The sequence below is a fragment of the Arachis hypogaea genome, chromosome 11 (assembly GCF_003086295.3).
Source record: "Arachis hypogaea cultivar Tifrunner chromosome 11, arahy.Tifrunner.gnm2.J5K5, whole genome shotgun sequence".
In the NCBI taxonomy this organism is placed as follows: Eukaryota; Viridiplantae; Streptophyta; class Magnoliopsida; order Fabales; family Fabaceae; genus Arachis; species Arachis hypogaea.
In genome coordinates, this window is record NC_092046.1 from 143438543 (window position 1) to 143460633 (window position 22091).

Here is a 22091-nt window from a genome sequence, read left to right on the forward strand (position 1 = left end):
ACCTTCGAAAATCACTTCTAGTGAATTCTCCGACACAATTTTCCTTCTCTTTGGGGATGGAGGAGCCTGAGCAGCAGAGAATGCAGCATCCTCAGCAGTCTCCTTCATAACCCCAGATACATTACCACCCTTCTCACCCTTCTTCTTCAGATAAGCTTGAAATTTGGCAGAATTCAAATTGGGCATCTTGCTACCTGTAAACAATAAGAAAGTCAGTAAAAATATAGCAGAACAACACAAACACTTGCAAAAACAACAGTACCTATATACAATTTCAGTCCTTCAAAATCATTTTCTGCATCATATTTCAATAAATCAGGAATAGGCAAACACTCCCCAGCAGCAAAATTTTCAATCAGAAATTCCAACAAATAGTCTTCTTCTTCGCTCATTTCGTCAGCCTCAAGAATTTGTAACGGCTCCGAACACCAGTACAAAGGAAACTTTTCTATCATTTCTTCATCAAGGAAAAAGGGATACACGGCCTCCAAAGCACGTATTTTTACAAACATAGACTTGAAATTTTTAAAGGAAGATTTGTAAAGCAAAAAGAGAGAGCGACCGAAAAAACTACTCAGAAAAATCCAAAGCCCCTTCCGAAACCCTTTAGACTGGAAGAGAGAAAAGAAAACATTCAGTGAAGGAGCAACATTTAAAAAATCCATCAGAACTTCAAATGCATGCAAAAACGCCCACGAATTCGGGTGTAACTGTGAAGGGACACAGTTAAGCTGAATCAAAACCTTGCATTCAAAATCTGAAAACAGGAATTTTACATGCAGCTCAGTTAAACAAGGGATATATATATAAAAGTAACCCCAGTCTCCTCTCCTCTCACAAACCCTATCTTGACCGGAGCAAGGGAGGAACTCGAAACCGACATCAGAACCAGGCCTAACAAATCTTCCAGGCTCCAAAACCTGAACCGACTCCTTATTACAATAGGAAGAAGCCCGAGTCTTTACATCGTTGTGAACCCAATGGTAAGGGTTCTCCTTATTCTCCTCGACAACTTTCAACTTTTCTTTTTCTTTTTCTTTAACCATTTTCTCAAAAAAAACAACGAAAGATGGAGCCCGAAAGAAAATGCACAAGACAGAAAGAATACAAGAAGACTAACCTCTGGAAGACATGGTCCCTCACTCACCAAACACTTTTTTGCAAAAACTGAAGCCTCATATTAAAAACCACATACATTCAATTACAACCCACTACTTTAGTGGGAATTTGATAAACAATTAAGTTACGCGAAGAAACGGTTGGACTCTAATATCGCTGAACGTGTACATTAATTGCGGCCCAGTTAACAAAGCGACGAAAATTACTTTTTCAAAAAAAATAATAAAATGGGTGTTTAAAAATTCATTCTTAAAAAAATCCGTCTGAGTTTTTAGCCCAAGCTTGTACGCTCGTTGAGCTTGGGGGCTCAGCCATTCAACCTTACTGCACTGAGGTATACTTTCAACAAAAAAGCTCAACTTGCTGCATACACCAAGTCAAGCTTGGGGGCTGTGTACTGCACCCAAGAATCTCGGCTACATCTGAGATATACCTCGACGCAACGGTTGTTTCTCAAACTGCCCATATGCTCGAATCTCGGAACCAGTATGCACGCCAGCATATCCAGTTAATTCACTCACCAAAATCTCGGATCACACTGACCGATCAGGCTACATGCTGAGCCTATAAATCTGAAGAGGAGAATTGAACAAGGCACGGCAAAAAAATACCTCTACTCAATAGGACTATTCAGTCTCTAAGTCCACCCAAAATTGCATATCCCCAACCTTATATATTCGACTTTAGTTTTGTGTATTCTATTATTAACTTAAGCGTCGGAGTTCCTTTTACAGGTACCACGCTCGGGTCCGAGTTCACAAGGATAACGTCGGCTCGGGAGCACTCGCTGGACAACCAGACCGACGTATAGATCAAGCACAGTATCCTTGCCAGAACAAGTATTATTGTTCTGAATTTTAATATCTTATTTTGAATTGAAATATAATTTTTATATTTTATAAAGATCTAGATTGTAATTTACACTTTTTCAGCAATAACAGAAAGAGCTTTTTCAACAATGAAAATTGTTAAGACAAGACTCAGAAGTAAGATGGCTGATGAATTTCTTGCAGACAATTTGGTCATCTATATAGAAAAAGAATTAGCAGCTATTTTCAACACAAATTCAATTATAGATGATTTTGAAAATAGAAAAAAAAACGTCGAATAGCATTTTCATGATACAAAACTGTAAGTGGTAACTTTTATATATTATTGTCTTACTTTGATTGAGATTATATATTTAATTTTTTTATTTTATCAATAGAAATAGTAATATAAAATATTTTTAGTAAATTATTAAACACCGCCCCCTAAATAGTTAATCTAGCTCCGCCCCTATTTGTATATTATATTGTTGGATAATATAATTATTTGTTTCTTTAACGGTAATTATTACTAGATAAAATAGTGTAACAAATTGAAAAAAAATGTATTTACCAATTCGAATGATCATAATTCATTTTTCAATAGAATAATATATTGAATAACAAATTTGTTATAATTTCTCTTCACACAAACTAATACTCAACGATGATATTGCGGTAATATTATAAAGGAATATTAATCAATCTAATAGCTTTTATAATGGCATAAGTCTTTAAGTTTGAACACTTTAAAAATTATCTCATAAAATATGAAGTTTTAACAATAACAACAATAATTATATTATTTTGACTTTAAGAATGAGTATGATACTAAGAAATAAAACTGTTTCATATAAATTTTAACAAAGATAAATCTCTATAAATATTGCTATCAATGAAAAACTGCTTTAAAGATAAATACTATTTTTTCATGGTATTTTTTAATTGTAGGCCGATGACTAATCTACCACCGATTGAAACTTCATTTATTAAAAAATTTGTTATTAGCCAATAGATTGCTAGACTCACAATGTGAGATTCAAGTCTTTAATACCTACTTAAACAGATGAGTGAGATAATTACTCAACCAATTTAAATTGATTAAAATAATACTAATTATTTTTAATATTTTTAACAAAAAATTGTTAAATTTTGATTTTAATTATAATTTTGTAAAATATTTATAGTAGTAAGTATTATATATTTTTTGTTTAATTTTCTTAATAAAAAATCTCATATTTTTATGTATTATCTTTTACAAGGGATAACTAAATAATCTTTTAATTAAGCCCAACTAAAATCTTGAATGAGCCCCGAAAGCTTGAAAGTCAGGATGTGTTTGCTTTTTTTTCTTTGTACTCCCTTTTTTTTCTCTTTTTACTTGTATTTCTATTATTTTTTCTTCTTCTTTTTTTTTTTTCTTCCTCTTCCTCTTTTGTTATCGTAGTCATCACCACTAAAAATAGAGCTAGAATAGGTTTTTGAAAGAGACCAATATAAAAAAAATATATAACTTGAGAAGAGAAGAAAAAATAAAATTAAAAGAACCAATATAAAAATTAAAGAATTATACACATAAAAAATTTTAAATTGGGGGAGGGGCCATTGTCCCCTTACATTGTGTCAATATATGAAGCTCTGCCTCTTGTTATGGTGGCCACCACTTTTTTTTTATTTGTTTTTTTTCTCATTTATTATTGTCAATGTTATTTTTAATTTGATTTATCAAACAAAGTCTTAAATAATTAGATACTAAACTATTTTAAATTAGTTGAGAAATTAATTTATTCGAACGCTTAAATATATGTTAAAAATTCAAATTCCATTATATATATATATAATAATTCATTAATTATTAATAATTTTTTTAAACAAAACTTAAATTTACGAACATAATATTTTTTTATTTATCAAATTAAAAAATAATATAAAAAAATAAAATAGTTGAATACTAAATGATATGAATGCGTTAGAAAAAACAAAGGCTGAAGTTGAACAGAGTTTCATACTTGGAGAATTATAGCATACAGATTTCATAATGTATAGAGATAAAGATATTCTGTTTTAGTTGTTGGGATTGAGACACACGTGAAAAATTGATGATGTCTTTGTCAGATGCTGGACATTCATAGACGGCTTGTGCGTTGGAGTAGCGGCTTTATTTGCTGGGTTAAGAGTTCTCCCTGTAACGTGATGGTAAAGGATAACAGAATTGCCTTAATGGACCAACGAATGGGCTGATAAGTAGGCTCTTCATGTTATGACTAATGAGTGGCCTCTTGTTGAATTTTGGTGGCACGAGTTCGTTGGCTTCATAGAAGTGTATTTGTATGAGTATGAAATATTAGGTGTGTTAATATTTTGAAGGGAATGAGGAGATCTTGAACTTTCGGCCCCCTTTGTATACAAAAAAAAATAGGATATCTAATTATCTTTCATTATATATTTATGGAGTCTTTTTTAGATGGATGCCTAAAATAAGAGTGAGATCAATAATTTTGTGCACATTAAATATGTCATTTTTATATATTATTAAATTTTATAAAATAAAAATTAAATAATATTATAAAAAATATTAAAAGACTTTAATTAATATAGGACATATTACTACACAAATAATAACATTTCTATTTTTAGAATAAATTTGAATAAACAATACAGAAGATATCAACATATAAAAAATTATGAATCTTTTTTATTATTAAATTTAATAAATATAGAGTAACATTTTTTATGTTAAATAAATTCATATTAATATTTTTTATTTTAATATATAAAATATAAAATAATTAAATTTTATCTATATTACTTGACATATGATAAATTATTTTAGTTTAAGATAAAAAAAATATCTTAAATATTATTTTTTAAAATATTACTACGTAATATAAAATTATATAAATATTATTAAAATACTTACTATTCAAAAAATTATATATATATATTATTAATTTTGTAAGAAAATAATAATTTATTAATATTTAATTTTTTGGTTGTTTTATTTATATTTTTAACAAAATAATAGAAACAAAAAATAAACAATAATATTGTTTCTTTAATATTTTTAAATAATACAACAACAACAAAGTATTTATCTCATTTGGTGGTCAAACGACGACATTGAGCTCTATCATGTATCATATTTATAGAGAGACCATTTACATGTAGATCTCGTTTGACCACCTCATGAATAGTCTTCCTAGATCTTTCTCTGTCTTTCACTCCTTATCCATCTTTTATCTCATCCACCCTCCTGACTAGGTGTTCTATCGGTCTTCTTCTCATATGTCCAAACTGTAACAGCCCAGACCACCCGCTAGCACGATATTGTCCGCTTTGGCACACAAGGCCTCACGGTTTTGCCTTTGACGATAGAGATGATAGCCGAAGTCCCCCACACTCACTCGTCAAAACGCGTCATGCTAGGGAGAGGTATCCACACCCTTATAAGGCATGCTTCGTTCCCCTCTCCAACCGATGTGGGACCTTATAATCCACCCCCCCTAAGGGAGTCCAGCGCCCTCGCTGGCACATCGATCCAGGTTCTGGCTCTGATACCATTTGTAACAGTCCAGACCACCCGCTAGCACGATATTGTCCGCTTTGGCACACAAGGCCTCACGGTTTTGCCTTTGACGATAGAGATGATAGCCGAAGCCCCTACACTCACTCGTCAAAACGCGTCATGCTAGGGAGAGGTATCCACACCCTTATAAGGCATGCTTCGTTCCCCTCTCCAACCGATGTGGGACCTTACACAAACCACCTGAGATACGATTCTACCATCTTTTCCACAATAGGTGCTACTCCAACTCTCTCTCTTATATCATCGTTCCTTATTCTATTCAATCGTGTATGACCATTCATCCATGACCTCCGTGAATACTTCCATACCCAGTCACTTCTCTTTCACCATGGCCATTTAAATCTGCTCCTAAGAAAATCTAATCTCTCGAAGGTATATCTTGGACCAAACTCTCTAGATCATCCCAAAACCTTGTCTTGTGTTGCTTGTCCGAACCACTTGCAGTGTATATGCGCTAATCACATGACAAGTACTTCCTTTGACCACAAGTTTGATAGAGATGATCCGATCTCCCACCCTCTTGACATCTATTACGTCTTTCTTCCACTGTTTATCCACGATAATACCTACCTCATTCTTATTCTCCACCTTTCCAGTATACCAAAGTTTGAACCCCTAAAGTATCCAACTCCCTAGCCTTCATACTGACTTATTTTGTTTCTTATAGGCAAATGATGTTAATCTTTCTCCTTGTCATGGTATCCACCACCTCCATGGATTTTCCTGTTAGAGTGCCTATGTTCCGTATCCCAAATCTCAACCTTCTGTCGCTTTGACCTTTACATTTTTCTTTGTGAACTAGTTTATTTACTCTCGTCTATTCACGAAAATGCGAAAAATCTTGCTCATTTAACAGCATACTCAGACACCGATGCAGCCGCTCTTGCTCATTTGACACTGTATGCGAACTGTACAACACGTTGCTTCTGGGCAACGACCAAACTTTAGTGCAATAACGTATTTGATCCATGTCATAAAAATTTAACTAAATTTTTATGTTGACTGTCAAAAACCTAACACAATCCTCCTCCTTTATTCGAGCTTGGGATCGGCTATGTGCTGCAAGTGTAACATAGGCGGAGTTTTTTTAATATTTTTAAATATCTATAAAAATTATTCTGATTAAGATAAAACTGGTACAAAAAGAATTTTAAGTTATGTTGTCATTTTTACATTGGACAATTTTAGTTGCGAGTCGAGGTAGGACGAACAAGAAACGATTATATTTATATGTCTATAGACATATATTTTTTTATTAAAATAAGTCTAATCTTTTATTTTTTTCATAATACACTCTACTAATTATATTGTAAATAAAATAAGTAGTATGACATTATTCTAAAAAAAATTCTAGCTATAATGATTATAGATGCCTTTTATGTTAATTATTATTTTTTAACTTCTTAAATATACGATGATTCTATAAGTATGAATTTATGATGATTAAAAAATGAAAGAGTTGATACATTTGATATGAACATTAGGAGTGGTAAAACGGGTCGAATCCGTCAAGTCAACCCGCCGAACCTACTAAAAAGGGTGGGTCAGGTTAGGATTTAGAACTCGCTAAATTAAAAAAATTCGCCAAACCCGCACCGTCAAATTTGCGGGTTTTGGCGGGGCGGCTCGCCGGATTAAAGATTTTTATTTTTTTTATTTTTATTAAATAAAATAGTGATTACTACTACAAAATTATATAATTTTCACACACTTTTTTTTATTCTTCTTGCAGTTATTAATTTTATTTATTTTACTTTATAATTTCGTATATATGTTTAAATTATGTGATTTATTTTTTAAAATAAAAATAATTCTATTGACAAATATTATTTTAAATAATTTTATTGAAATTAAAAATTTAAAAAAAGATAATAAAAAAATTATATTTTAAATGAAAAAACTTACATGGCTTGAATAACTTTTATATTATCGTTTAAAGATCCAACATTCATTGTCATATATATGCAACATTTGAGGCATAAACTGAGGCCCGAAAGCCAGAGCACCCAACGGAATTCAATTTCACAAAATTTCGTTATGCCACAACAACCTCTCAGGCTCTCAGCTCAGGCTTCCAAAGTCATCCGCAACTAGTACAAATCTAATACTATACTCCCTTAATCATAGCACGTGTCACCACAAAACAAAATTTCTGTAAATCTTTACCTATTTACATCTTTATAGTAGAGCGACCCTTCATACTTTCATAAGAAGAAGAAAAAATATGCATTCCTATTGTGGCATTGGCAACTAACAAGAGAAGAATGCAATTATGCAAATTTAAAGGTGAAGAAGAAAAATAAAAATAAAAATAAAATTATAATTTTTTTTAAGTACGTTTAGTTTGTATTTTTTTTTAAAAAAAAATAAAAAATCAAATTTTATTATTTTTATTATATTTATTTTTTAAAAAATTTAAAATATAACAAATATTTAAAAATAAAAATAAAAAATACAAATACAAATCAATTGCACCTTAAGATTGCAAGTAGAAAAAGATCAGATTAGGAGGCATTAATTAGATGTGAAATTATTAGTTGTTTCTCGCCAACAGATTCAGTACCAAAGAGACGTGTGTCACATGCACACACAAATCATAAACCTAAACAGAATCGATTAATCGATTAATTACCAGAAAAGGACAAACCAGACCACAGTTCATAATCATGGAACCACTTAACCTTATCGCTTCTGTCCCATCATAATTTAAAGAAGAATGAGACAGCAATATGTTATCATGTTATTGGCCAAAGGAAAAGCAAGACACTATGATGTGCGGCTCTTATCCTATCTTCTCTGCTACCAATTTCCAATTATTGAAAAAGGATACATACGTCTCTCTTTTTAACACATTAGTAAAGTATATATACAATCTTGTGAAAGGCCAATGCCTTCAAGTTAGTGGCTTTCTTTAATTACCTCATGAATTAATCCTTCAATTATCTTATTATTACTTAAGTTAACTAGTATAGAATAATTCGAAATTCACATGACCAAAATTTAACAACAATCAAAATTTGTACCTACAAAAAACTTCAAGGTAATTATTCACTCAAACGTATCTGACCTCCATTAATCATTAACTAATACACAGTTATATACTCAAAACAAAATTTAAATTCTAATATTTATTTAAACATATGAGTTAGTTATTTACCTAATTCAAATTTGTTGTCTTAAATTAAAATTTAATCCACTTAGTATCAATTCTTAATGTTAAATTCAGTTTATTACTATCTTACTTTTTCAAATGTTAATGGGGTTGGCTCATTTTTAATTTTAAGATGACAAAATTAATTAATTAAATATCTCATGGTATTGGAAACACATTAGAAATTGAAAATTACTGGGATATGTTCTTCATACATGCATTAATTTTTACTTATAATTACCATAAATGCATTATTGGAGAACACCACGTTCCAAATTTTTTATATAGCGAAAAAGTCTAAGAATCAATATTTTTATTAAAATCTAATCAGTATTTAATTAATTAAAAAAAGTGAATAATTTTATATCATTAGATGTAATTTCATATTATTAAAAATATTAATAATAATTAATTAATAATTACAAATCACAAAATTTACTCATTTTTTTAGCATTCTTCTCATAGCAAATAGAACTTAAAAGCATATATTATTTAGTGAATATAATTAATTAAGTAACTAATTAACTAGAGTAATAATCTAACAATAGCAGCAGTAACAGCAGAAACATCGTGCATAGCATTGTTCTGTTGGGTGAGAGGTGATTTCCCATTGAATCCATTTTCACAAAAGGTAGCTTCATTAGCAGCATCATTTGCTCCATTTTCTGCAAATTTAGGATCACCTTTCGCAAGAGCTTCAGTGGCTTCTGGTATATCACCAATCACAATTGCGTTATACTTGCTTGCACATGAACTCAGTGCTTGACTTGGTCTACTTCTTTGAAGCTCATGGATCATGTTAATGGCATCATTTGCTTTTGATCTCATCACCTTCACCATTATTTGGGCCAGGCCATTGACGTCGGTGCCGGAGCTTCTGGGGTATGCTTTAAGAGATTGAAGGCAGACGTTGTAGTTTGGTGTTTTCTTGCAAGTGCTTTCGATGAGTTTTTCATTGTTTGGAATGATCAGGGTTCTGCAGTGAGTTATTGATGGTAATGAAGTCATGGCAATTAAGAATAAGAAGAGGAACAGAGTAGTTATGGTTTTCAAGTTTGTCATTTTGGGAAGAAAAGGATTTTGATTGAGATATGATAATCAACTGATAAATAATGATGATTGATGAGTTTATTTATGAAGAAAATTGAGTTCTGTTTAGGGCATTTTATAGTGTTAGTAAGTCGGACTTTGTATATTGAAAAAATATTCACTTTGTCCTGAAATTACATTTGAATCTCAATTTAGTTCTTAAAGATTTAATTGTTTCAATGCAATAGTTTTTGTCAAAAAGTCAATTGAAAAGTTTAGAGACTAAATTGAGGCAATTGAAATTTTAAGGACTAAATTGAGATTCGAGTATAACTTCAGAGACCAAACTCAATATTTTTTCATGTATATTTTTAAATATTAAAATTGAGACTAAGAGTCTAAGAGATTGAGATTTGATATTGTATTTAATAGTTAAAGGCTGAAATTAAATTTTATTCTTAAGATACAAAATTTTAGTGCCACGTATACAAGGGACTGAAACTTTTAGAATTAAGAACTGAAATTTTAATAATATATTTTTAATAACTAAAAAAATTTAAATAATTTATTTTATATCTATATTTATCTTAAATTAAATAAAATATTAAGACCTAGCTTAATCATATATATTTTATAATAAATATAATACAAAAACTTAATTTAATCTAAATTTTTCAATTTTTGTTTTTCTAATTTTATCTTTCAATTTTAATTTCTCTTTTAGAAGCGGTTCAAGGAGTGAAACTTACTTTTTTGCCAATTTGTGTTAGAAAACTTGTGATGATAGGGAAAAAGTCATTGAAGTTTGATATTATTTAAATAATTATTTTGTATGTTAATTTTTTCTTTTGACAATTAAAGTTGTATTTTTGTTGGCACGATTGGATATTAGTACAATAAAAATGTATTGTTTAAAATGTCGAAGATGAGCTCCGAACTTAAAAAAAATTATTACTTTTGAATATAAACTAGTGAACCAAGATTGATAACATTCTTAAAACTATAAAGAAGATGAATTTAGATCATTTCTACATTAAAATAAAAAACACAAATTTCTCTCTATAAAAATTAAATTCTCAATGTAATTGTATTTTTGTGTGACTACTTTTACGATTTAAAAGAAAAATTGAAGCAGTCCTTATTAGGTAAGATTTTGATTCTATGAAGATCAATATTAATTTTTCTAATTTTTAAAGTTATCATGATTTGATTGGCAACTTGCTTACAAGCTTTAAACACCCACTAAACCTAGAGGGCTTCTTCATTCTATCCTTTTTTATTTTTGATTGAACAATTATCTGAATATACTGTAGCTGCAACTGAAAATTCTATCACTTAACACTTTGTTTAGATAGAGAATAAAAAATAGAAGAAAAAAAATAAAAAAAATAAGAAAAAAAAATAAATAAAAAAAAAATTTGTTTGAATAAAAAAATAAAAAAAATTATAATCGAAGAAAATTGTACTACTACCATTATATCTTTTATTTCTTTTAATTAATTAAAAAATAAATTAATAATTTTATACTTATTTACACATTTTTTTTTTATTTTTATCTCATCTTTAAAAAGAAAATATTTTGATGAGTCTTACGTTTTTTTTTTTCTATTCCATCTTCTTTCCTAATTCAAATAACAAAAAACCTCATCTTTTCATCTATTTTTTTTTCACATTTTTTTTTATATTCTCCACATCCAAACAAAGTATTAATTGGTCTGAATCCGCTTTTTCTTCCAATTTGATTCTTATACTCTCAAAAGGAGGTTTTTAATTAAGTAATTAATTCCTAATGTATGAAAAAAGGTGCATGTGATGAATTGCGGCAGTATTTGCGTGTAATGATTGTGTTGTATAATGCATGTATAAGAGGTGCGAATATGAATATGGTTTTCAAAGAGATGTACCAATAATGTTATCAATCAAATCCTATCATCATGCATTAGAAGCTCTACTGGTACAAGTTGGGAGTAGTATCATGCCATGATAGAATATGTTTTTTTTTTGTCACTGAAATAAATTAAATAAAAAAAAATAAAACAAATAAAATAAGAAACTGTCTAAATAGAGGGACAGTCCCATTCAAGAGTACTCTTAAACTCCTCTCAAGGTGAAAGAAGCTCCACATGCGAAAGTTATAACTTCATCGCCATCTTTGCCATAGTATCTGCCACCGTGTTTGCATCTCTCATAATCAAACGAAAGTCAACCCGCCAATTCCAATGCATGATATCTCTTATTTTGAGCACTAATGGATCAATAAACCCAGAATCATCTTGAGTAACAAGATTAAATGCTTCCACACAATCCGTCTCACAAATAACATCTCGTTGACCCACATCCCAAGCTAACAGATATCCTCTCCAAATAGCAAACAATTCCCCTTGAAGAATACTATTACTCTCAATCATTCCCAAATACCCCATTTGCCAGCTCCCATTACAATCTCTAATAACACAAGCAAAACCAACACTATCACCTGAACTAAAATAACTAGCATCACAATTAATCTTAAAAGTACCAATAGATGGGGGATTCCAAAAACCATTTAGAGTAGAGGGAAGGGACATACGTTGTAATTCAAAAATATTCCTAAACTCCTTTTCTGAAGTTAATGCCAGACAAATCACTTTTTTCGGAGGCCAAATTTCATGGGGATTAAAGATGTCATTATTCCTTCTCGCCATATCCACCAAAGTCCCGAAAAGAACTTGAACGGATGTTCTCTACTATAATACAAGAACCAGTTCTTCAAATCCAAAGGATGACAAGAAATATCCAACCTATGTCAGACAAGCTGAGCTTTTGGGCAATCTCGAATACAATGTAAAACCGATTCCTGGCTAGAAAGACATCTTGGACACCTATCCGATGACGACATCCCTCTTCTAAAGCGAAAACTTGCAGTAGGAAGAGCCTCCTTAAGACACAGCCAAGCCAAAAACTTATGCTTTTTCGGAACAAGCTGACGCCAAAGCCAAAGTCAATTCTCCCGCTCCTCCCAACCAAACAGCTGCTTACACAACCACAAGTAACCATTGCGTGAGTCATAGATTTTGGCAGCAGACCCACTCCAATACCAACCCACTTCCGGACCTGCTTGTTCATCTGGATTGTAAGAGAGAATATTATCTTTCAAATTTTGAGATAAAAGATATGTTTAATACTATCAACCAGGCTCTAATCAAGAGTTAGTTTATCAAAAATGAAATCTTAGTAATTAAGTTAATTGATAAAACTATAAATAAACGTCTTATTTTTTCGTTATAAATCATTAAATATATTGAAATTGCACTAGCATTTTGAGAGAGATGTGTGAATAATTTATAATTATGGCATTTTTTTTAATAAGTGAGTTCAACTCAATAAAGTGGAGTGATAAAATCACAAACAAAGTCTCAAACATAAAAAATAACCAATCAAAACCTGAAAACAAATCCTAGTGTTATCTCCGACAATACCATCAACAACCAAAAGAATCCAAACTATATCATTCTCTGCAGTTGATCAAATCTGAGAAACACCTCTTCCATTCTAGTTTTTTTGTTATTAAAATCTATTTGTTTCTCTCTAGCCATACATTCCAAATAACTCTCAGTCCACCTTTTAATCGAATTTCCGAAAATTCCTAAAGTCATTCTACACTCAATAGAACTCTATCAATACGACTGCAGGAGCGACATCTGAACTAAGTAAATTTTTTATTATTCAACGGTAGGTCCACTAACTGCATATCTTGAACCCAATCTTTGAACTCTTCTGCCGATGTTGTAACCTGTCCTGACCTTTCCTCTCTTCAATCTATTAACCTCATTAAAGTCTCCTATATAATATATCGGACCTCGACCTAATCCAGCTACAAAACTCAGTTCCTCCCACACAACCAGTTTCTCCATTTTAGTATGATCACTACATACTAAATAGAACGTACAATTGAACTCATTTTTTAACAGTACTCCTTTAGCACATAACCATCTTTTTCCTTTGTAACAATTATTTATTTTAAATTACATGTCATCCCACATTAATAACAGACCCTGAATGTGCCTGCCGACTCTACAAATTCCCACCTTACAGCATCGCTTCTCCAAATACACATTACATCAAATTTAGTCACAACTTGCATCTTAATTTCAACCAACCCTAACATATTCACTTTTTACTTCTTTTTTTATTATTTTACCATACTCAATTTTTTAACATCCCGTAACCCTTAACAATTCAAGAACTAAAATTATTTTAAAATTATTTTACACACCTTTTTATGGCATTATGCTAGCCCTTTTTTTTTATCTATTAAAAGATTATAACTCAAATCAAAGTTCAATCTCAAATCAAGCAGTACCTAATTTAAGATCAAACCGGTTTAATTCAAGTATTTCATTCCATTTCAAAGCAAAACAATCCAATACTCAAGCAGAAAGCAGCAGACAAAAGTACCTAACCTAGTAAGTAGTAACTGCAACCAAATGAAAATCAACAAATAATTGTGCTCTATAATGTTAATTTACAAAATTAAACCGATACCATAACCTCCAAAATGAAGACATGATCCTAATTCCCAAAATCATATTAAAAAATAAATTTTTGGTACATGCAACTTTACAGCAAACATTTTTGTTTAATTTGGAAAGAAATATAAAAAAAGTACATATACAAATTGAAGAAGCTAAGAAACAAGTTGAGTATAACAAATGAACACGCTATGAAGAAAAAAAAAATACTATACGTATAATTTTTTTGTAAATTAAGTTTAAGTAAGTTAGTTTAACCTCAATAAAATTATTCTTATCATTTATTCACTCACACACTCCAAATTTTATTATTCAACTTAGTTAAAAAAAAAAATTTGTACGTATAATATTTTACAAATAAAAAAATGAACACGCTATGTATTGATTTATTCGCTCTAATTAAGTTTAATCTAAAAGGTAAAATTATAATCTTAGTTTGTTAAGTAAACAAATTAATTTCATAATTAAAACAATATAATTTTTACAAAAAAAGAAAAAAAAAAAAAAAGGAAAACTAGTTTTTGCTTAGGTAGCACGTGAGACGCACGTGCAGTGAAAACAAGAGTAGGAAGCGCCGCTGGGCTCAATCACGCTATCCACACTGAAATACAAAGTCTTTTTACAGTGACCGTTCGATTGAAAGACACGTCAGAGATCCATGTGAATTCATGTTTCAACGGCCGAGATGAGATCAGTGTTACAGAGAGTAACTGGAGGTAACAGCCCTGTCTCGTCTATTCGTTCATGTTCAGATTTCGAAACAAGAATTTGTGATTTCTCTCATACTTATGTGAATATTATATATATATTTTTTGTTTTTTTTTTTATGCTTTGGAATTTGTAAGAAAGATGAAGGCTACGGAGGAATTGAAAGCGCAAGCGGAGGAAAACGACGTCGCCGTTCTGAGTGACGAAGATGAATATCACTCTCAGGACGAAGTAGATGATGGAGACGACGACGAAGATGATGAAGACTACGAAGAAGATGATGACGTCGACGATGATGACGAGGTGGAGGAGGAGGAGGAGGATGATGAAGATGCTCCTGACGGCGGTGATGACGACGAAGAGGACGATGACGAAGGAGGAGGTGGTGACATTCAGCGCGGCGGTGATCCTGACGACGACGACGATGATGAAGACAACGACGACGACGATGAGGAGGAGGAGGAGGAGGAGGAGGAACAACAACAACGGAAAGAGGTAATTCACGTTGATTTGGTTAATAAACTTGATAATTAAACTGTTTATATTTTTGGAAAATCGCTATTTTCTATTGAGCATCCATTTATTTTTCTTATTATTTTTTTATTTTAATTATGAATCTGTTATAACTTATAAGCGGGGGGATGTTTCCTTCGATCTAGTTTGATTTGCAGTCTTTTTCGGCTTTTTCTAGAAGAATGATTTTGGAAACTGATTGTGTGAGTATGACAAAATCAAATTGTTTCGATAAGCTGTTGCACTGTTGCAGATACACCCAACACTAGTTACTTATTATTAGACTGTACCTTTGAAGTTTTATATTTTTATTTTTTATTTTCTATTTTCATTTTTTCCTTAATTGCTAATTTGATGGGAACGTTAGATAATCTCCCTATCATGTAATTTTCCTTTGTTAAGCCAGTCTTAAATTGAGTTTTACAATTGTGTACATGTAGATAAACTTCAGTTATCTGCTTCTATTTGCTGCTGCTTTGTTCTATTGTGAATCTACTATAAACTAGTATAACTCTATTTTGCCGTGCCTTTCTGCATTTGAACTACACTGACTTGTTATTTGTGAACCTTTTAGGGGGATTTGGGAACTGAATACCTTGTCCGCCCAGCAGGTCCTGGTGAGGAGGAAGATGCATCCAGTGATTTTGATCCAGATCAGAATGGCCGCCATGATGAGGATGAGGATGTTGAGAAGGACAATGTTCCATCAAAAAGAAAGAGGTCAGACAAAGATGACGACGAAGACGATGACGACGGGGATGGAGGAGAAGACGATGAGAGACCCTCTAAGCGATAGAGTTTGGTTCAATATATGTTTGTGACTTGACAAAATCCCCCTTGGTTCAACATAATATCACCATGTGTTTAACATATATCTCGCAAAAAGAAAGTATAAATAGGTACATGGAATTGTTTCTTGCTCATTTGTATTGTCATGGCGCAGCAACGTTATTAGGCCTTTTTTACTAGTTTGGTCGGTTCGTTGTCAATAATGGGTTATGGTGCAGCAGATGGTAGATAATGTTATAATGTGCATTCCACCTCTTGATTTTGCTTCTATGTCCTCGCGCTTAATTATCATGTTTTACTTGCAATATATCCGGGATTTGTTTGAGTAATTGAGTAGCAAAATAAAGATTAGAGTAATAGAATCGGACATTTTAGTCCCAAGGAAGATTAATACACGGATCAGTCTCTAAGGTTTTACTCCAACAGACAAATTAGTCCCCAGTTCATTTTCTGGCAGAGTAATTACCCAGATCAGTTCTCAAAGATTTTAAAAACGGACATTTTAGTCCCCAAGAAAAACTAATATACAAATCAATCTTCAACGTTTCTCTCTGTTAGACATAATAATCCCTTGTCCAAAAATAAATAAAATAAAATTATTATTATTATTATTAATTGCACAATAATATTGTACTATATTTTTTGTATTTTTTAGACAAAAATAATGATAAATTTATTCATTAAATTTTTATATATATATATATATATATATATATATATATATATATATATATATATATATATAGTCACTCAATAATAATAATAATAAAATGATTAGAGATTATTTTATAAGAAATTCAAAGTTAAAATTATTTGATATTTTTGTATTTAATATAATCAAAAGATGCTAGGTAAAAAAAAATTATATATGTTTATATTAAAAAATATGTATTAAAACAAATTTTTTTAATTTGAATTTATATTAAATACATATTTTTTTAATACAAACATATTTTTTAAAATAGTACATCTTTTAATTATATTAAATACAAAAATATGAAAATGATTTTAACCTTGATCTTTTTTGTAAAATAATCTCTAATAATTTTATTTATTATTATTATTATTATTATTATTATTATTATTATTATTAATTACATAATAATATTATACCATAATTTTTTGTATTTTCTAGATAAAAATAATGATAAATTTATTTATTAGATTCTTTTATATATATATATATATATAGTCACTCAATAATAATAATAATAATAATAATAATAATAATAATAATAATAATAAAAAAAAAAAAATAAAATTATTAGAGATTATTTTACAAAAAAATCAAGGTTAAAATCATTTGATATTTTTGTATTTAATATAATCAAAAGATGTACTATTTTAAAAAATATGTTTGTATTAAAAAAATATGTATTTAATATAAATTCAAATTAAAAAATTTTGTTTTAATACATATTTTTTTAATATAAACATATATAATTTTTTTACCTAGGACATCTTTTGATTATATTAAATACAAAAATATCAAATGATTTTAACTTTGAATTTCTTGTAAAATAATCTCTAATTATTATTATTATTATTATTATTATTATTATTATTATTATTATTATTATTATTATTATTATTATTATTATTATTATTATTATTATTATTGTTGTTGTTATTGAGTGACTATATATATATAAGAATTTAATGAATAAATTTATCATTATTTTTGTCTAAAAAATACAAAAAATATAGTACAATATTATTGTACAATTAATAATAATAATTATTTTATTTTATTTATTTTTGGATGGGGGACTATTATGTCTAACAGAGAGAAACGTTGGTGATTGATTTGTACATTAGTTTTTCTTAGGGACTAAAATGTCCGTTTTTAAAATTTTTGGAGACTGATCTGGGTAATTACTCTGCCGGAAAATGAACTGAGGGGGACTGATTTGTCTGCTGGAGTAAAACCTTGGGGACTGATCCGTGTATTAATTTTTCTTGGGGACTAAAATGTCCAATTCTAAAATCCTCAGGGACTGATTTGGGTAATTACTCTAAAGATTAATAGTGAAATTAGTTTTTAAAAAGTGAGTTATTTTTCAAATTGGTGTGTTTTACTTGAATAAAATAAAAGAGAAAAATATTTACTCAAATGCAACCATTGCAATTCCTTTACTTGCATGTCCTTATCAATTATTATAAGCAATAACTTTAAAAAAATAGATAAATTAATATTGATCATCATAGAATCAAAATCTTACCTAAGGATTGTTTAATTTTATTTTATATTGTAAAGTAGTCACACAAAAATACAATTACCTTGAGAATTTAATTTTTATAGGGAATATTTTTTGTGTTTTTTATTTTAATGTCGAAATAATCTAAATTTTTTCTTCTTTATAGTTTTAAAAATGTTGTCAATCTTAGTTCACTACTTTATATTTGAAGATAATAAAGTTTTGCCATTTTAAACAATACATTTTTTTATTGTTATTATTATTAACAGATATTGCACTAAAATATTCAATTGTGGCAACAAAAATACAACCTTAAATATTAGTTTGGATTGTCTTATTTATGTAAAAATAATATTTTTTAATAAAATATTTTTATTCAATTTTAAATTTATTTAGATACATCTTTTAAGAAAAATATTTTTATTACAAAAAAACAAATTATTATTTTTAAAGCCAATAATACCTTATTTTAAAAAAAAAACAAAAAAATGCTTTTAATACTTAAAAATTCTTTTTAAAAAACATATCCAAATGCGAAATAATTTTTTTTATTAAAAAATATCTTTTAAAAAAATATAAAAAAATAAATACTTTTTTTCAAAAACCATCCTAATTCTCATATAAAAAAAAAAAAAAAACAGCATACAAAATAATTATTTAAATAATATGAAACTTCAATAACTTTTTCCCTACGATCACAAGTTTCCTAAGCAAATTGGCAAAAAGCAAGTTCCATTCCCTAACACTATAAAATGGCCTAAACAAACCTCAATTTTCCTCATAACAAACTCATCAATCATCCTTATTTCTCTGTTGATTATCCTATTTCAATCAAAATCATTTTCTTCCCAAAATGGCAAACTTGAAAACTACAACTACTCTGTTCTTCGTCTTATTCTTAATTGCCATGACTTCATTACCATCAATAACTCTCTGCGATGAAAACCTCATAGAAAGCACTTGCAGGAAAACACCAAACTTCAATCTCTGCGTTCAATCTCTTAAAGCATTCCCCGGAAGCGCCAGCGCCGACGTCAGAGGCCTGGGCCTAATAATGGTGAAGGTGATGCAATCAAAAGCAAATGATGCCATTAACAAGATTCGTGAGCTTCAACGAAGTGGACCAAGTCCAGCACTGACTTCTTGTGCAAGCAAGTATAACGCAATTGTGGTTGGTGATATACCAGAAGCCAATGAAGCTTTTTCGAAAGGTATGCCTAAATTTGCAGAAAATGGAGCAAATGATGCTGCTAATGAAGCTACCTTTTGTGAAAATGGATTCAATGGGAGATCACCTCTCACCCAACAGAACAATGCTATGCGCGATGTTGCTGCTATTACTGCTGCTATTGCTAGACAGTTACTTTAGTTAATTAGTTAGTTAATTAGATTCAATAAATAATACATGCTTCTTTCTGCTATCAGAAATCTGGAACGTGGTGTTCTCCAATAATGTATGAATAGCATATCGTAGTGATTTTTCAATTTCTCATGTGTTTCCAATACCATAAGATATTTAATTTTGTCATGTTACAATTAAAAATGAGCCAAGCCATTTCTGATATATGTTTAACTTGATTCATTAACAGTTGAATTGAGTAAGATAGTAAACTGAATTTAACATTAAGAATTGAACTCATATACTAAGTGGATTAAATTTTAATTTAAAACAATAAATTTCGATTGGGTAAATAAGTAACTCATATAACTCAAATGAGTTATAGTTCAAATAGCATATTCTTCCCATACTCATCTAAGAAGTTGTGTGTTCGAGTCTCCATATTTTTTATAAAAAAAAAAAACAAAAAACAAAAGATAAGTAATTCATATGTTTGAATAAATCTTCGGATTCAAATTTTATTGAGTATATAGTTGTCTATTGGTTGATAATTAACGAAGATCAGATGTGTTTGAGTTCACAATTAGCTTCAAGTTTTTTGTAAGTACAAATTTTGATTATAGTTAAATTTTGGTCATGTAAATTTCGCATTTTTTCTATTACTATTTAACGTAAATAATAATTAGTGTATGTACCATTCCGATGCCCGACAAATATTTATTTAATTTATGTTTTTATTAGTATTTCGTAATTTGATTCTTTATTATTTAATTTATACGAAAATCATTAGGAGCCGTAAGTCATTCTTTTGATTATTCTCTTAATTTTTAAATTAAAAATTTGTATTTTTTACCTTTTCAATGTTTTAAAAAAATGTTATATTTACATTTTTATTCATTTAAATATTAGAGGATAAATTAGATCTTTAATCATTAGTTATATTTTATTATTCTAAAATGAGTATTTTTTTAATGAATAATTAGTTAATTAATTCAAATAATGAAGCGTATATATTTTATTTGCAAATCATATTAAGTACAGTTGATACTCAATAAAAGAAAAATAAAATTAGATTTATTAGAATGATTGTCAATGTATAAAATTTTAGTCATTAAATATCAATTTTCGTATAATTCTAAAAGATTTATTTTTCTAAAATATTCTAAGAAGGGTATGGATACTAGTTTTAGTACGCGCTACATCAACAATTTTAACACAAGAATACAACCTATTGTAATATAATATAATACAATGATATTATTTTTTAGGTTTTATTCTTTGATAGATATTTGATGAATAATTAATTCAAACAATGAGATATATATATTTTATTTACAAATTATATTAATTAAGGTTGATACATAATAAAAGAAAGATATTTCTTAGATTTATTAGAATGATTTATATTTAGTAAAATTTTAGTCATTAAATGTCAATTTCTGTATAATTCCAAAAAAAATACTTTCCTAAAATATTATGAGAAGATAAAGTTATGCACCACATCAATATGAAGTCAGTATATTACATGTTGTAAGATAATGATAATATAATAATATTATTTATAAATTTTATTCTTTAATAAATATTTGACTAATTAATTCAATCAATGAGATATATATATTTTATTTATAAATCATATTAATTAAGGTTGATACACAATAAATGAAAGATATAAATTAGATTTATTTACAATTATCAGAATTTTAGTCATTAAATGTTAATTTTTTTTATAATTCCAAAAAAATATATTCCTAAAATATTTTGAGAAAAGAGATGTATGCATATTTAGAATATGCTATGTAAATATTTTTTGTGCCATAATACTATCCATTGTAAAATAAGATAATATAATATAATAATATTATTTGTAAATTTTATTTTTAAATGAATATTTGACTAATTAATTTAAATAATGAGATATATATTTTTATTCGCAAACTATATTAATTAAGATTGACACACAATAAAAGAAAAATATATATTAGATTATTAAAATGATTGACAATTAGTAAAATTTTAGTCATTAAATATCAATTTTGTATAATTAATTATAAAGAAGATATTTTTTTAAAATATTTTAAGAAAAAATAAGTATTCATACTGACACCAGAACACATCATGTCAGTATTTTTAATGTTAGAATATTATGTATTATAAGATAATACAATAATTTTTGGCGACAAAATACAGCGTGCTTTAAGATAATATATAATGATAATATGATAATATTAGTTGTAGGTTTTAATCCTTAATATATACTTCATTAATTAATTTAAACCATAAGATGTATATATTTTATATGCAAATCATATTAATTAAGGTTGATACACAAGAAAAGAAAT

General features: G+C 28.8%; 3 protein-coding genes across 3 annotated transcripts; 2 read left to right on the top strand and 1 right to left on the bottom strand.

Moving 5' to 3' along the window:
- Window positions 1-9021: 9021 nt before the first annotated feature.
- LOC112723193 (cell wall / vacuolar inhibitor of fructosidase 1) lies at window positions 9022-9805 on the bottom strand. Its single transcript, XM_025774456.3, has one exon. It carries the CDS (start codon window positions 9722-9724, stop codon window positions 9188-9190), a length of 537 nt encoding a protein of 178 aa, XP_025630241.1. The 5' UTR covers window positions 9725-9805; the 3' UTR covers window positions 9022-9187.
- Window positions 9806-14789: 4984 nt separating this feature from the next.
- Window positions 14790-16482, top strand: LOC112723194 (uncharacterized). Its single transcript, XM_025774457.3, has 3 exons — window positions 14790-14918; window positions 15048-15405; window positions 15998-16482. Exons 2-3 carry the CDS (start codon window positions 15052-15054, stop codon window positions 16217-16219), a joined length of 576 nt encoding a protein of 191 aa, XP_025630242.1. The 5' UTR covers window positions 14790-14918; window positions 15048-15051; the 3' UTR covers window positions 16220-16482.
- A 2713-nt stretch (window positions 16483-19195) lies between these two features.
- On the top strand, window positions 19196-19953 carry LOC112724112 (cell wall / vacuolar inhibitor of fructosidase 1-like). The gene has a single exon (XM_025775381.3). It carries the CDS (start codon window positions 19264-19266, stop codon window positions 19777-19779), a length of 516 nt encoding a protein of 171 aa, XP_025631166.1. The 5' UTR covers window positions 19196-19263; the 3' UTR covers window positions 19780-19953.
- Window positions 19954-22091: the final 2138 nt, after the last annotated feature.